The following is a 14,286-nucleotide window of genomic DNA, read 5'->3' as shown; positions in this document are numbered from 1 at the left end:
TTCGCTGGGCTTGTTTTTGTTATTTGGATGAGATCAATGCTATCTGTGTATTGCGTGTCTCTTTATCACCACTCCCTTCCACATATCACATATCTTTATTTTTGAAGTAACGTCTGTATTTTATAATATAAGTGCGGTCTGGGGCTGTAAGTATTCTCAACAATCATCCACCACTTCTAGATCTAGATATCTTTTAATAAGATCCACATAACGGCGGTTGGGTCTGTCACTCCTATATAAAAGTAGCTCATAAAAGATAACTCATGAGTTTCGTTCGCAGTGGGCGTTGTCTCAAGATGGTAAGCATATTGAGGAGACGCGTAGGAGCAGCCAGTATCTCGGTGTTGGTCACTGTCTTGCCATGTAACCTTCAAGTAAAGGCGGAGACAGCTCACGTTGGATGAATTTAATTCACGCTCGTGTTTCGCGTCTGTAGCCCATGTAACGCTACCGTACAGTAGGCCTACTCCAGACACATTCGTCGTCTAACAGACTTCGATGTAGTGTTAGATGTGGGAAATTTAACGCTACCGTACAGTTGGCCTACCCCAGGCACATTCGTCGTCTAACAGACTTCGATGTAGTGTTAGATGTGGGGAATTTAACGCTACTCTACAGTAGGCCTACTCCAGACACATTCGATGTCTAACAGACCCTGATGTAGTGTTAGATGTGGGGAATTTAACGCTACCCTACAGTAGGCCTACTCCAGACACATTCGATGTCTAACAGACCCTGATGTAGTGTTAGATGTGGGGAATTTAACGCTACTCTACAGTAGGCCTACTCCAGACACATTCGATGTCTAACAGACCCTGATGTAGTGTTAGATGTGGGGAATTTAACGCTACCCTACAGTAGGCCTACTCCAGACACATTCGATGTCTAACAGACCCTGATGTAGTGTTAGATGTGGGGAATTTAACGCTACTCTACAGTAGGCCTACTCCAGACACATTCGATGTCTAACAGACCCTGATGTAGTGTTAGATGTGGGGAATTTAACGCTACCCTACAGTAGGCCTACTCCAGACACATTCGATGTCTAACAGACCCTGATGTAGTGTTAGATGTGGGAATTTAACGCTACTCTACAGTAGGCCTACTCCAGACACATTCGATGTCTAACAGACCCTGATGTAGTGTTAGACGTGGGAAATTTAACGCTACTCTACAGTAGGCCTACTCCAGACACATTCGATGTCTAACAGACCCTGATGTAGTGTTAGACGTGGGGAATTTAGCAACGTCATGGTTTTATAGATTTTGGAAGTTGTTGTAAATGTCGATCGAGTTTATGACGTTATGTAGGCTACGTATTTCACATTGAATAATTTGCACCATTCTATGCACACTTAATACATTTAGAACGCCTTCATTGAACTATGGTGTATGGAAAGTTGACATCCGAGAGAATGTCGCTTGGATGCCAGTGGCCATTATTTGTGTGTGTGTGTGTGGATTTAGAAGTTCTAAGAAGGCATTCATAATATCTTATCTTATCTTATATAATACAGACGTTACTTCAAAAAAGAAGATGATTACGTCCTACGCGTCATGCATTTAGTCATGCATATTAACCAATGACTTAAATTCTGCCAAGTCACTGGTTTTCCTGGCTAGCTCAGGCAACCCATTCCATGCTCTAATAGCACTAGGGAAGAAGGAGTATTTGTACAAATTTGTCCTAGCATATGGGACGAGGAATGTGCCTTTATCTTTGTGTCTTTCAGAGTATTTTATTAAATTTTGTTTTTGTATTTGAAGATTATGGTTCAGTGTTTTATGTATGATTGCTACTTTACTTTTGAGCCTTCTGTCCTGGAGGCTTTCTAAATTTAGTGATTTTACTAAAGGTGTTACTCTAGTCAAATGTGAATATTCGTTTGTTATGAATCGCACTGCTCTATTTTGTGTCTGTTCTAGTTTCTTAATGTTCAATATGTGGATTCCATGACAGTTTTTCATTTATTATAACACCTAGGTATTTTGCGTTTTTAGTCTGTGTTACTGGTTTGCCATGAATAAGATAAGTGGAATTAATTTGTTTTAGTTTTTTTGTTACTCTTAACAACTGACATTTTTCTGGGTGGAAAGACATGCTCCAATTTGATTCCCATTTCTGTAATTCATCTAATTCTCTTTGTAAAATATCGTTTGAAATACGTAGTTATTTGATTTATTTCGATGTTTGTTTGTTTTAGATGTTTCGGATGTTTCTCCAGATTTGAAGATGACTGCGGGCAGGGTTCGAACCCGACCACCGTGACCATCGAACGACATTCCAAAGCGCAGGAATCCATTGCGGTAGAATTAGCTATTATAATAATATATTGTCTATGTAACATACTTGATCACACTGTCATGAAATAGCACCAACTTCCCGCGATGACACAAAAAAAAAAAAACAACAAGGTTACAAAGACAGTTTGTGTGGAAACAAGCTCAAAATCGGCCCCCAAAGTGATCTACCCAGGCAGATAAAAAGGCAGGTTTCAATAGTTTCAGAAATAATATCAGAATGAAATTTAGGGGGCTTAATAACTTAAAAATGGTGATCTTTTAAAAATTGAAATTTTAAATGTTATTACGGAGGCGCGATGGCTGGGTGCTAAAGTGCGTGACTTTCGAACCGGGGGTCTCGGTTCGAAGACTGGGATTTTTAACTTCGGGATCCTTGGGCGCCCCTGAGTCCACCCAGCTCTAATGGGAACCTGACATTAGTTGGGGAAAAGTAAAGGCGGTTGGTCGTTGTGCTGGCCACACCACACCTTCCTTAGCTGTGTGCCACAGAAACAGATGACCTTTACATCATCTGCCCTACATATCGCAATGTCTGAAAGGGGAACTATGAATATAACATAAAGACACATTTATAAGAGATATACAAGAACTAATAGGTACAGCCATATTATCTCATTTTATATGTTCAAATTATGTTGGCCTGTGAGATCTATAGATACATAAATACAAGTTAAGACTGTGTTAATGTAGCCTACTTAATACCATGAAAGGGAGAAAGAGAGAGAGGAGAGATGGGCTTACCTACGCTCTGCTGTAACCTGTATTGTAAGCCCAAAAGCCCTCACTCGCCTAGCACAGTTTCTCCCACTTAGGCTCCCACTTACTTTTATATTTCTAGAAAAAACGTATTTGTTCGCTATTACTTATTCATTATTATTGTCATGTACATGCTAAGCGTCACGTGATGTAAGCATAAAAAAAAGCCGAGAAATAAAAAAAAGGTCACTAGGTCACATAAAATACATGCTATTGCTTAACATTATATGCTTATAGCGAAAGGGAAAACAAAGTGTGTGTTGTGGGAAAGTGGAGAGAGAGAGAGAGAGAGAGAGAGAGAGAGAGAGAGAGAAGGAGCGACATAAGACAAGGATATATAATAAGACACCTTCAGCTACAATACCCCCTCCCCCCGTCTGAAACTGTCTTGATGCGATGACAGGTAAACAATGACTTGACTTAAGTAGGCAGGTGGGTAACAAAAGAAAACGTATCATTTCATACGTTAACGCTAAACGATGCAGTCATTCATATGACAATGTCACAGTGGCTCCTGCATAAAAGCACGATTTTAACTCATTAGGCTCTATTACTAAAGCGGAGTGATGTATTAGCAGATTACAGAGCTCCTGTAACTTCCACCCCCCGACCAATTAACAGTTTAACATTGTCTTAATGTATTCTATCTGAATTCGGAAGGTTGTTAAAGATAATTGTCATCTGAGTATTAGAGTTTTTTTTTAAATAAATAAATAAATTATGGCTTTTATATAGCGCTACTTTCATGCTTATAGCATGCTCAGAGCGCTTTGGTCCAATCTCATTTGTGGACCAGTGTGTGTGTGTGTGTGGGGGGGGTATCTAGCAGTTTTTTTTCCGTGTTGCCTTTAGGCGCTCAGTAAACATAACTCTGCCCGAGTCGGGTGTCGAGCCCCCATCATAGGTAGCCAAGCCTAGCTAAGTTCAAGCGCACTTAGCCTCTCGAAGCGATGTCGTCGATTCCGATTGTTAACGATTAGTGCAGTATTTCACACGACTACGCAAACCCAGCTGTGACCTGCATATTTGCCACAATGGTTATGCCTGCGTCGGATACGTCAAAATATGTAGGTCGCAACTGGGGCTGCGTAGCCACGGGAAATACTGCATTTCCTTATTAATCTTCGGACTCGAAGACAAGCCTTATTATTATTATTTTCCACATCTAATGCAGACTAAGCGTATGTCTGTTATGTGTTCATTGTTTGCGCCTGTCTTCGGCACGCGCCTTTCTTTTGGGTAGGTTATCTGTGCAAGCAGATAGACTATAGCTTCTAAGATAAACTACGACACTATTATTCAAGATCCCACAGGCCAACATAATTTCGTTTCTTTCTTATTTACCCAAATGACATTTTATTACAGTTTGTAGCATTGGATTTGCAACAAAGCTTATATCAACTCACTCTGTCTGTCTGTCTGGTAAAAAGTGTGTACACCACAACCATTCTCGGATCAAGTTGAAGCTGTGCACAGTCATTCATTGGTATAGACAAGATATGAATCACAATGAAAGAAAAAGTAACAAATTAGTCCATTAATTACTGGTAATTAATCCTTCAGTATTCACAGATATGGCTAAAATAATAGTTAATTCTATTTCTCCCTCACGCATTCTCCGATCAAGTTGATACTTTCAACAATTATTTATTGTATCTAACAAAACATGAATCAAATCGAACAAAAATACCCAATTGCAGCCAATTAATTATTCGTAGTTCATTGTTTTGTTTGATATCGGCTAAGGGAGATAACTTGTAATCATTGAAATAGTTTTAAGGGGGAGTTCTTCCCCTTTAGATAAGTTTTTTTTTTTTTTTAATAGGATTTTAAAATATTTTATTGTTTACATGTTTCGAATGCTCCATCAGAATTGAAGACTAATACATCCTAGCCCAAAATCCCCTCAGGACAATGGGGGCATGGCGGCGGCAGGGTACGAACGAGGGCCGGAACCATTAAGTCGAGAACGCATTCCACATATTATTTCTAAAAAAATGTGACCTATAGGACACATGATGTAAAACTCATCTGTTTTGTTGGTCGACGGTTAACGAGACCTAACGAGGGTGTCTTGTGGCCATCACAACGACCAGCTAGTGTCAGATACCCGTTAGCGTCAGGGAAGTCTTAAAAATACTGAAATTCCAAATCCCAGATCTCGCCGAGATTTGAACCCGGAATCTCTCGGTTTGGACGCCAAGCGCTTTGCCACTCAGCCACAATCCTCCATTTCATTATTTGATATCCACCATTCTGTGCCACAAGAGTCTGGCAAAATATACCTCGCCCACATTAAATATGGGCCTTACCTCACCAACAGGGCAGTTCTGCCCGCTAAGCAACTAGACTACTACAAGTGCTCCTGAGTCCTTCTTCGCTAGTGCCATCATAACATGAAGAGTGTTGCATGTATCAGCCAGGAAAACCAAGGACTTCGCAGAGTTTAGGTCTGGAATAACTAGATACGAATATCTTATCTTATCTTATATGACACAGACGTTACTTCAAAAAAAAAAGATGATTACGTCCTACAATTATTATAGGACGTATTTATTTTATCTTAAAGAAACGTCTGTAATTTAATAAGATACATGCTTGCCTGAACCTTCTAGTTTTTTTTTTTTGTTTGCTTTTTTTTTTTTTACTTGCAAAGAGAAATAATTGTTTTAATTTAACGAATACATGGAGAGTTGTCTCGCTTTCTTCGGAGATTATTTTAGATGAAGATCACGTTCACCTCTATCCCTTAGTCTGTTGGGGCACCACACAAGATTTGTCAACCGTCTTTCTCCATTCCTCTCTGTCTTTTGCCTTGGATAGATGATGATATGTAAGTGTAAATATGTTTGATATGAGTTTATCTGTGTGAAAGTCGTTTTGACAAATGTCCATCTATTTAGGTCTAAATATTCCCAATTTTAGTTATTGATTAACTTGCTTAACTAGGTTGACATAGAAACACGAGCAATCATCTTAAAAAAAAAAAAACGTTTGTATTTCATAAGAAGAAGAGTGTGGTTAGTATGGTTAAAGTATCTACAACTATTAGAAAATCCACAATCTCGCACCGACGAGGCAGTAATGTGGTTGAACTTGAACCTAAAGGTCACATAAGAATAAAACAATAGAACAGTTAGGACTTAATATTTCTCTATGTAAAGTCTCTTCTACGCTCTCTTGTATATGATTGGTCTAAAATTTAGGACGATGTCTGACCCGAAAATGGACTTGATGTGCCGGTACTGGAATGTTGGAAACTTTCTTAAACTAAAAAGTCACATATTGGTCGCCTTCTGCAGGAAAACTATATATGGTTCATCTCTTAGTGATGAGATAAACGCCTGGGCATTAACTATGGTCGAAATGTTATCCACACAGCACTTTCATTCAAATCAGTTGTCGGATCCAAAGAACAGACAAACAACTGATACATTTTGGCTTTTGCAGGGTCAAAGTTTCTGACAGAATGGAGCAATGTGTGATGCCAAATGTCAAAAGGTCACAGGCTCCTAAAAAAAAAGTCACAAAAGGTGAAGAAACAATATTTCTCTTTTTAAAATATTTTTTTGATGCTAGAATGCTATAAAAATCAGAACCAAGAGACAGATCGAATAGAAATTTAATACATATCATAACCTTTTTTTTTAAAGACCCAAATAGGAACCTTGTCTATGACTATAGTTGTCACGAGTCTAGTCTGTGACCTATTTCGACCAGTTTCTAGAAGCTCGAGGTCAAACCAGTGCAAGTGTCCAGCGTAAACAAGTTAATTTTAGGTATCCAATCAAAGAAAGAGGTTAAGGGAAAAAATAGCACACGTCAGCTTCTAGAAGGTCAAAGTTACTAAAATAATTATCTGAGAAGGTTCCATGATTCTGGAACGTACGATCAAAGAAAGTATAAATTAGGGGAAAGTCAGTTTGACGGGGTCCTCGCTTAGTAGTAGTTCTTGTAGAGCGATAGTTATCGCTTAGTCCTCGATTAGATATGGTTATAAGTTTTGTGATATTAGCGGATCCATTAATTAAAGTTTTATTAGTTGAAGCTGAATGTTATACTAAGTGAAGTTTCATGTATCTTAAGTTTTATTTATGAAGTATGAAGTCAAGTTATTGTTAAATTGAGAGGTTAATTTAATGTGAAAGTTGAAGAAGTATTATTAAAGAAGTTTTAAGAAAATACAGAGAGATGTTTCTTTCTTCACTTCATTGAATTATCAAGTTTTATAATATAATCTCCGGCAAGTGTGATCGTCACAATAGTCTCTATCGCAAGCCTGCAGACATAGAAAGCCAAACAGAAATAGACTTTACAGAATTTTATACCTATTGACTAAATGAAGCCAAAATTCAATACACGATTCTTATTAGTGGCCCCCGAAAGGGGAAAAGACGCTATTAGTTTTGTGTGGAATGTCTGTCCGTCCCGTTTAGATCTCGTAAACTAGAAAAGATAGTGAAAATCCGACATCATAATATTTTAGACCATTCAAGGTTCTGATGCAAAGGCTACTTTTTTCTTTTCTGAAAGCGAAAAATCTAATTTTTTAAATCACATATGCAAGCATTTTTTTTTCATAAAAATACACCACTTTTACAACTAACTATTCACTATTAATAGTAACAAACACGGGAGGCACTTTATTATGGAATATTTGAATTTACCATATTTTTAGCATATTTATACAAACGGTTGTAGCTTTTTTGTCCAAATATTTTTTTTTTTTACATTTGTTTGCGATCCGTGTACTGCAGTGCTGGACAGTTACGGAAATGTTTTTTTTTTCTTGAGGAACAAGAGATTGGCCTTTTACAAAACAATTAGATATTTATTATAAGACATCAGTTAGGCCAGGTTGACATCTAACTTCACATTCACTTTCACCTATCCTTTGGTCTGCTGGACCGCTGGGGCACCACACAAGATCTGTTAAACTTTTTTCTTCATCCTTCACTGTCATTTGTCTTTGATAGAATATTTCATTCTGATAATATTGAAACCTGCCTTTTTACCTGCCTGGGTGGGCCACTTCGGGAGCCGATTTTGAGTTTGTGTTTCCACACAAACTGCCCTTGTAACCTTGTCTTATATATCCTAAACATCATGCACTTAGTCATAACATAAATTCTGCTCTAATAGCACTAGGAAAGAAGGAGCATTTATACAAATTTGTTCTAGCATATGGAACGAGGAATGTGACTTTATCTTTGTGTCTGCATTAGATGCTTTAGTATTTGCACTATTTCCGTAATACGAATTATGTAAACTTATATTAATAAACACAGTTAAATAAACTTCGTCAAAGTTTGGTAGTTGTAGTCTTAAAGACGTTAAAGAGATAATGTGTAAGTAAAAAAATGAGGACAAAGAGGCATATAAAAACTAACCTCTGACGGAGACATACTAGTGACTATAATAAAACATATAAGAAAGTTTCATACTCGAACTATCCCAGCCTAGCGGACCAGGGCGGACCTGCACGGTAGACAGCAAATGATAAAATTAAGATCCCTCATATTATTCTGGCCTTCTAACGGAAACAGGCCGACCCCGGAAACGGGACCGACCTTAGTAACAAAACGCCGTACTTTAATGGTCGCGTTATTATAGCGGGCCCACCAAAAGAAAATATGCTTCCGAGGACAGACGCAGACGGCGAAAAGAAATTTTAATCGAACGTCGAAAAGAAATCTTAATCGACCACCGGCGGACAATGGAGTCAAAATCGGCCGGGCATTTCTATATCATTCGGCCCATTATTTGTATATCGTATGATGAGCATACAATTCTACCTGTCCTCAAAATCATTATGCTAATTTTGACAAAGAACCCCTTTCAGACCCTGCGATTTACAGGTCACCTGTTTTTGTGGCCCACGGTTTACGCGGGTGTCATGGGGCCAGCACAACGACGAACCACCTTCACTTTTCCTCAGGTTCAGATTAGAGCTGGGTGGATCCAGAAATTAAAATAGCAGTTTTCACCAGGATTTAAACCCATGTATCCTCGGTTCTTAAGCCAAGCTTTTCCACTCAGCCAAAGCGCCTCTTGTCTACATGTGTAAATTATTAGGCTTACATTAGTTCGGAAAATGTGTCAGATTAAATTAGTATTACACTGTAGAATTTGTAAGAGATTTTTTTTAAAACATCGCTCAAATGGTCACTTTTATAAGTGAATATTATAAAACCTTTAACAATTTAATACTTGTCAAAGAGATGTCTATGCGGCCATTTCGATGGCCCTAACGACCCGCCGGGCATTTACCCAAGTAATCTCCTCATAAATTTTCTGCTGAGAGAAATCTAAAATTTCTCGCACAAAAGGATAATTTATCAAGAGATGCGCTGTGTTCCGATTCCTGAATGGACTTTTTTCGAATGTTGCTACGTCACAGATCAATGTAAGTGTAAACAGACCTTTGTTTTGTTTTTCTGAATGCAAGTCCAAATGATTTAGAGACTACTGCGTTAGGCCGCTAGGCAATCGCGAGCCCAGACAAGTAACTGGTTTGTACCCTACGTAAGCCAAAAGTAATAGCAGACTATAATTATAATCAATATTGAGTGGGGCCTAGATCTGTTTGTTTTTTCTTCATTATCAAAAGTACACACACAAAAAAAAGATTTAAATTATGGAGATTTTTTTCTAGTAGATCTACATCTACATTTTTATTATTAGCATTATTGTAAAAAAGAGATCTAGATTAGAATATATTAGATATAGATATATAGGTCTAGATGTTTAAACTAAAGACAATTTCTAAACTTTACTTCTTCTTTTGATCACATGACTCTTCAGCCCAACCAAAATACGGAGTTAAGTTTCAATATGGCGTCTTAAGGAAAAGTTATAACTTTCTATTTTATCGTAGAGATCGAGATCTAACCTTTTTTAAAAAATAGTACACTATGTTCCTAAAGAAACATGGATCTGTGAACTATCATAATCGGTGCAGATTTTTTTTTTCATTGAATGATTTTAGTTTGAATAAATAACTTATACAATGCTTATCGGCTCCTTTCCTTCTGTTCTGGAACTGGAAGATGAGGTTGGTAACTGTACCGTAACTTACTTAGTAACTTACTAAACTTACTTTCTTAGTTATTAGTTTTACTTACTTAACTTACTGCTTAGCCGCCTTCACTTAGGCTAGGACTTAGACGACTTACTATCACTTAGTTTATAAACTTGGTAAAGTTTGTTCAATGGTTCTAATCATCTAATCATTCTAATGACAACACTAACAGAATTAAAAATTTCACGTGTTTGCTTTTTCTTGGATTAGTTTGGATCTATAACTTTTATTACTTATTTAGTTATTAAACTTATTTAATTAGACTTATTTTTTATATATTTATTTTATAAGTTTTAAGTATTCTACTTCTAGAACTAAGGTAGAGTAACTAAGAGTACTGTAGAGTAGTCTAGAATTCTAGAATATTCTAGATCTAGGACAAATCTAGGTCCCTAGCCTCCCTAGGAGTTAGGAGATATCATTATCAAGTTTAGAAGACCAACTTTACCAAGGGACCAAGACAATTAATCAATTAATGACAATCATCGCAATGTAAAGTAAATGTCCAATTGAATTGAAATCTATATAGAAGTATATTCTAGATCAAGATTTTATAATCTCTTTGAAATATATATATATTATATTATAAATATATATAATATAATATATATAGATCTGCCCCTATAAAATATAGTAAAGAACCATTTCTATGCTCCACTGACCAGCTGTTTCCATGCACTGTCACAACCCATCATTTTTGTCTCCTTGCTTGTTTATTTTTATAGTAATGGCAAAACTTCCTATAGGTGTTGATTATTGTGCATGTTCCATATTTCTGCACTTCTAACACATTGATGTTGTTTTCTTCTGCAAGATTTAATAAGAGTTTTATCACAGCTCAAAAAACTTAAGTAGGCTCTGGTTAAGCCAATTAAAGGGATTTTCTAGACCCAAGATGCATCATCCAATAGAAACCTACTTATTAGGGTTCTAAAATGGATAGGAAACACCCATTTCACTAATGTGGGGGGTGAGCGATTAAAATTACGATTGCAAAATTATAACACTAGCCACCCATAAAAAAATCTTAAAATTAATTATTGACAGGATAATACATTGTGACTTGGATAAATAATTGAATAATTGTTAACCATCTTCTCTCTCACCTGCCTGCATGCTCAGTGCGCATGCAACTGACATCATCGATCAATAATCGTTAGCCGCCAGTAGCATATTTGGACTTAAAGAGGGTGTCAGTGTTATTTGTGTTTTTTTTTTTAAAACCTTTACGAGATTTAAGCGATCTAAAATCTTGATCTAGCTGAAACGAAAAAAATCAATCAGCCAACTGAACAGCTGTCCATCAAATGATCATGTATCATATATATACTATGACTATGATAGTTATTGTGGCAATGAATCACTGACCCTTGTCCAAATTATTGTTTATATAAAGATTTAACAGAAGATGACATGAATTAAAACAAAATAACAATGATTTTTATTGATATGAGTGGTTAGTGTTTCATGCTGGGTGGTCCAATGGTCTGGGAAAAATATCTGCATGGTCAAAGTTGTATTTGCCTATAATGACCCTACCATCTTTAACATCAAGTTTATTTTTAACAATACACAAGAATACATTATAATATCATATATAATCTATTTTTATAGATGAATGAATGAGGATTTCTAAGATATAGTAGTACAAGAAAATGGGATTCAAAAACTATTAGCCAACACCAAACCAAATAAAGCGTCTGGACCTGATGATATTCCAGCTAGATTACTCAAAGAACTAAGCAATGAGCTAGCCCCAGTGTTCAAAATACTCTTTCAGGCTTCACTTAACCAGGGCAGAGTACCAAAGGACTGGAAAGAAGCTAATGTCACCCCCCTATTTAAAAAAGGAGAAAAATCTGACCCAGGAAACTACAGACCAGTATCACTTACCAGCATCACATGTAAAATCCTAGAACACATAATATGTAGCAACATCATAAACCACTTAGACAAACATAATGTCCTCACACCATACCAACATGGCTTTAGGAAATATAGATCATGTGAAACACAACTAATAGGACTAATTGATGATTTTTCAAAAGGTTTAGATAATAGTGAACAAATAGATGCTATCTTACTAGATTTTTCTAAGGCTTTTGACAAAGTTCACCACCATAGTTTGCTTAAAAAATTAAAATATTTCGGCATTAATCGTCCACTGCATCAGTGGATTAAAGATTTTCTGATAGGGAGAGAACAAACTGTAATAATAAATGGCTCTAAATCAACACCGATAACAGTAAACTCAGGTGTACCTCAAGGAACAGTCTTGGGTCAACTACTATTTTTAATTTACATAAATGATTTACCAAATTGCATTACTTCAGGAACAAAAGTCAGATTATTTGCAGACGATTGCATAATATATAGAACAATAAAAACAACACAAGACACAGATATTTTACAAAGAGAATTAGATGAATTACAGAAATGGGAATCAAATTGGAGCATGTCTTTCCACCAGAAAAATGTCAGTTGTTAAGAGTAACAAAAAAACTAAAACAAATTAATTCCACTTATCTTATTCATGGCAAACCAGTAACACAGACTAAAAACGCAAAATACCTAGGTGTTATAATAAATGAAAAATTGTCATGGAATCCACATATTGATGAAACTACAAAAAAATCAAACAAAGCATTAGGATTTATTAAAAGAAATTTCTATAAATCAAATAAGAACATAAAACTAAAATGTTATTTAACCTTGGTTAGGCCAATAATAGAATATGCATCCTCCATTTGGGACCCCTCAACTCAAGAAAACATTAAGAAACTGGAACAGACACAAAATAGAGCAGTGAGATTCATAACAAAAGAATATTCACATTTGACTAGAGTAACACCTTTAGTAAAATCACTAAATTTAGAAAGCCTTCAGGACAGAAGACTCAAAAGTAAAGTAGCAATCATACATAAAACACTGAACCATAATCTTCAAATACAAAAACAAAATTTAATAAAATACTCTGAAAGACACAGAGAGATAAAGGCACATTCCTCGTCCCATATGCTAGGACAAATTTGTATAAATACTCCTTCTTCCCTAGTGCTATTAGAGCATGGAATGGGTTGCCTGAGCTAGCCAGGAAAACCAGTGACTTGGCAGAATTTAAGTCATTGGTTAATATGCATGACTGAATGCATGATGCGTAGGACGTAATCATCTTCTTTTTTGAAGTAACATCTGTATTATATAAGATAAGATAAGATACTTTCAGTTTTTTCTAGGTCTTTTTCAATTTATATCTCTATTGGTGGGTAGTTTCATATTGAGCTTAAATGTTTTTCCACTGCAGTTCATAATGGTTTATTTATTATGAATCATTATTTTTCTAAGTGACCATAGAAAATTAAACAAATATCTTTAATGTCTTTATGGTTACCTAAAGTATCATTTTACGATTGATAGATTTAACCACCAAGCTATGCTTATCTATTATTCTCTATTCAAGGAGAACATCAAGACTTAGCCAGTGAAAAGATTAGTTTCTGGTTAAAACTCATTTAGATTAGTTTGCTCTTTAAACGCTTTATAACAAAAATGTCTGTTAGATCTATGCTTTCTTCCTTCCTTGAGCCTAGCTTTTGTCAGCACTGCTTTATAAATTATTATTATTATTACTTGAAAATAGGTTACAGTTAAAAATGATATGAACAAAAAGGATAACAATTTCAGAGCCAAGGTGTTAAACACTTAATTGGTTTGGTCTCCAAAAATAATTTTTTTTTTGTTGGGGGGGGGGTGCAATAAAAAATGTAACAGTAAACAAAAATTTTTAATGTCTTTTATTTATGTGCTGAGAGCGCAAACAAACTCATCTTAGCTTTTTTATAAAACTTATATCAACTCACTCTGTCTGTCTGGTAAAAACTTTGTACATGTACAACTTTCTCCCACACCCAATCTCGGATGAAGTTAAAATTTTGTACAATTATTTCTTTTACCTGACAACACAGATAACTATTTGTAATTAATTATTTTCTTTGGTATCTTGAACAAGGGAAAGAAAGGGTAGTTGACTGGTGTGGTGTTATAAGTTGAATTAGTCCCCTTAAAGAATTTTGAGACCAGAGTGAAGATTTTTTTTTGTATGCATTTAAAAATGATCATGTAAGCATTCACCAAAATACTCCCTT

At 36.0% G+C, this 14,286-nt stretch overlaps 1 protein-coding gene across 2 annotated transcripts in view; it reads left to right on the top strand.

The window, feature by feature from the left end:
• The first annotated feature begins 9,853 nt into the window (after positions 1–9,853).
• LOC106079508 (serine/threonine-protein phosphatase 6 regulatory ankyrin repeat subunit A-like) overlaps positions 9,854–14,286 on the top strand; it is a 34,565-nt gene continuing 30,132 nt past the window's right edge. Inside the window, exon 1 of one of the 2 annotated variants that reach the window (XM_056008693.1) lies at positions 9,854–10,114. In XM_056008693.1, coding sequence (XP_055864668.1) covers positions 10,070–10,114 — 45 coding nt within the window. In that variant the 5' untranslated portion in view covers positions 9,854–10,069. The remainder of the gene's footprint in view (positions 10,115–14,286) is intronic. The other variant, XM_056008762.1, reaches the window with a different exon arrangement.

Source organism: Biomphalaria glabrata, chromosome 1, assembly GCF_947242115.1.
Source record: "Biomphalaria glabrata chromosome 1, xgBioGlab47.1, whole genome shotgun sequence".
Taxonomy (NCBI): domain Eukaryota; kingdom Metazoa; phylum Mollusca; class Gastropoda; family Planorbidae; genus Biomphalaria; species Biomphalaria glabrata.
The sequence above is the reverse complement of the archived record's forward strand: the minus strand, read 5'-3'. Positions and strand labels throughout refer to the sequence as shown.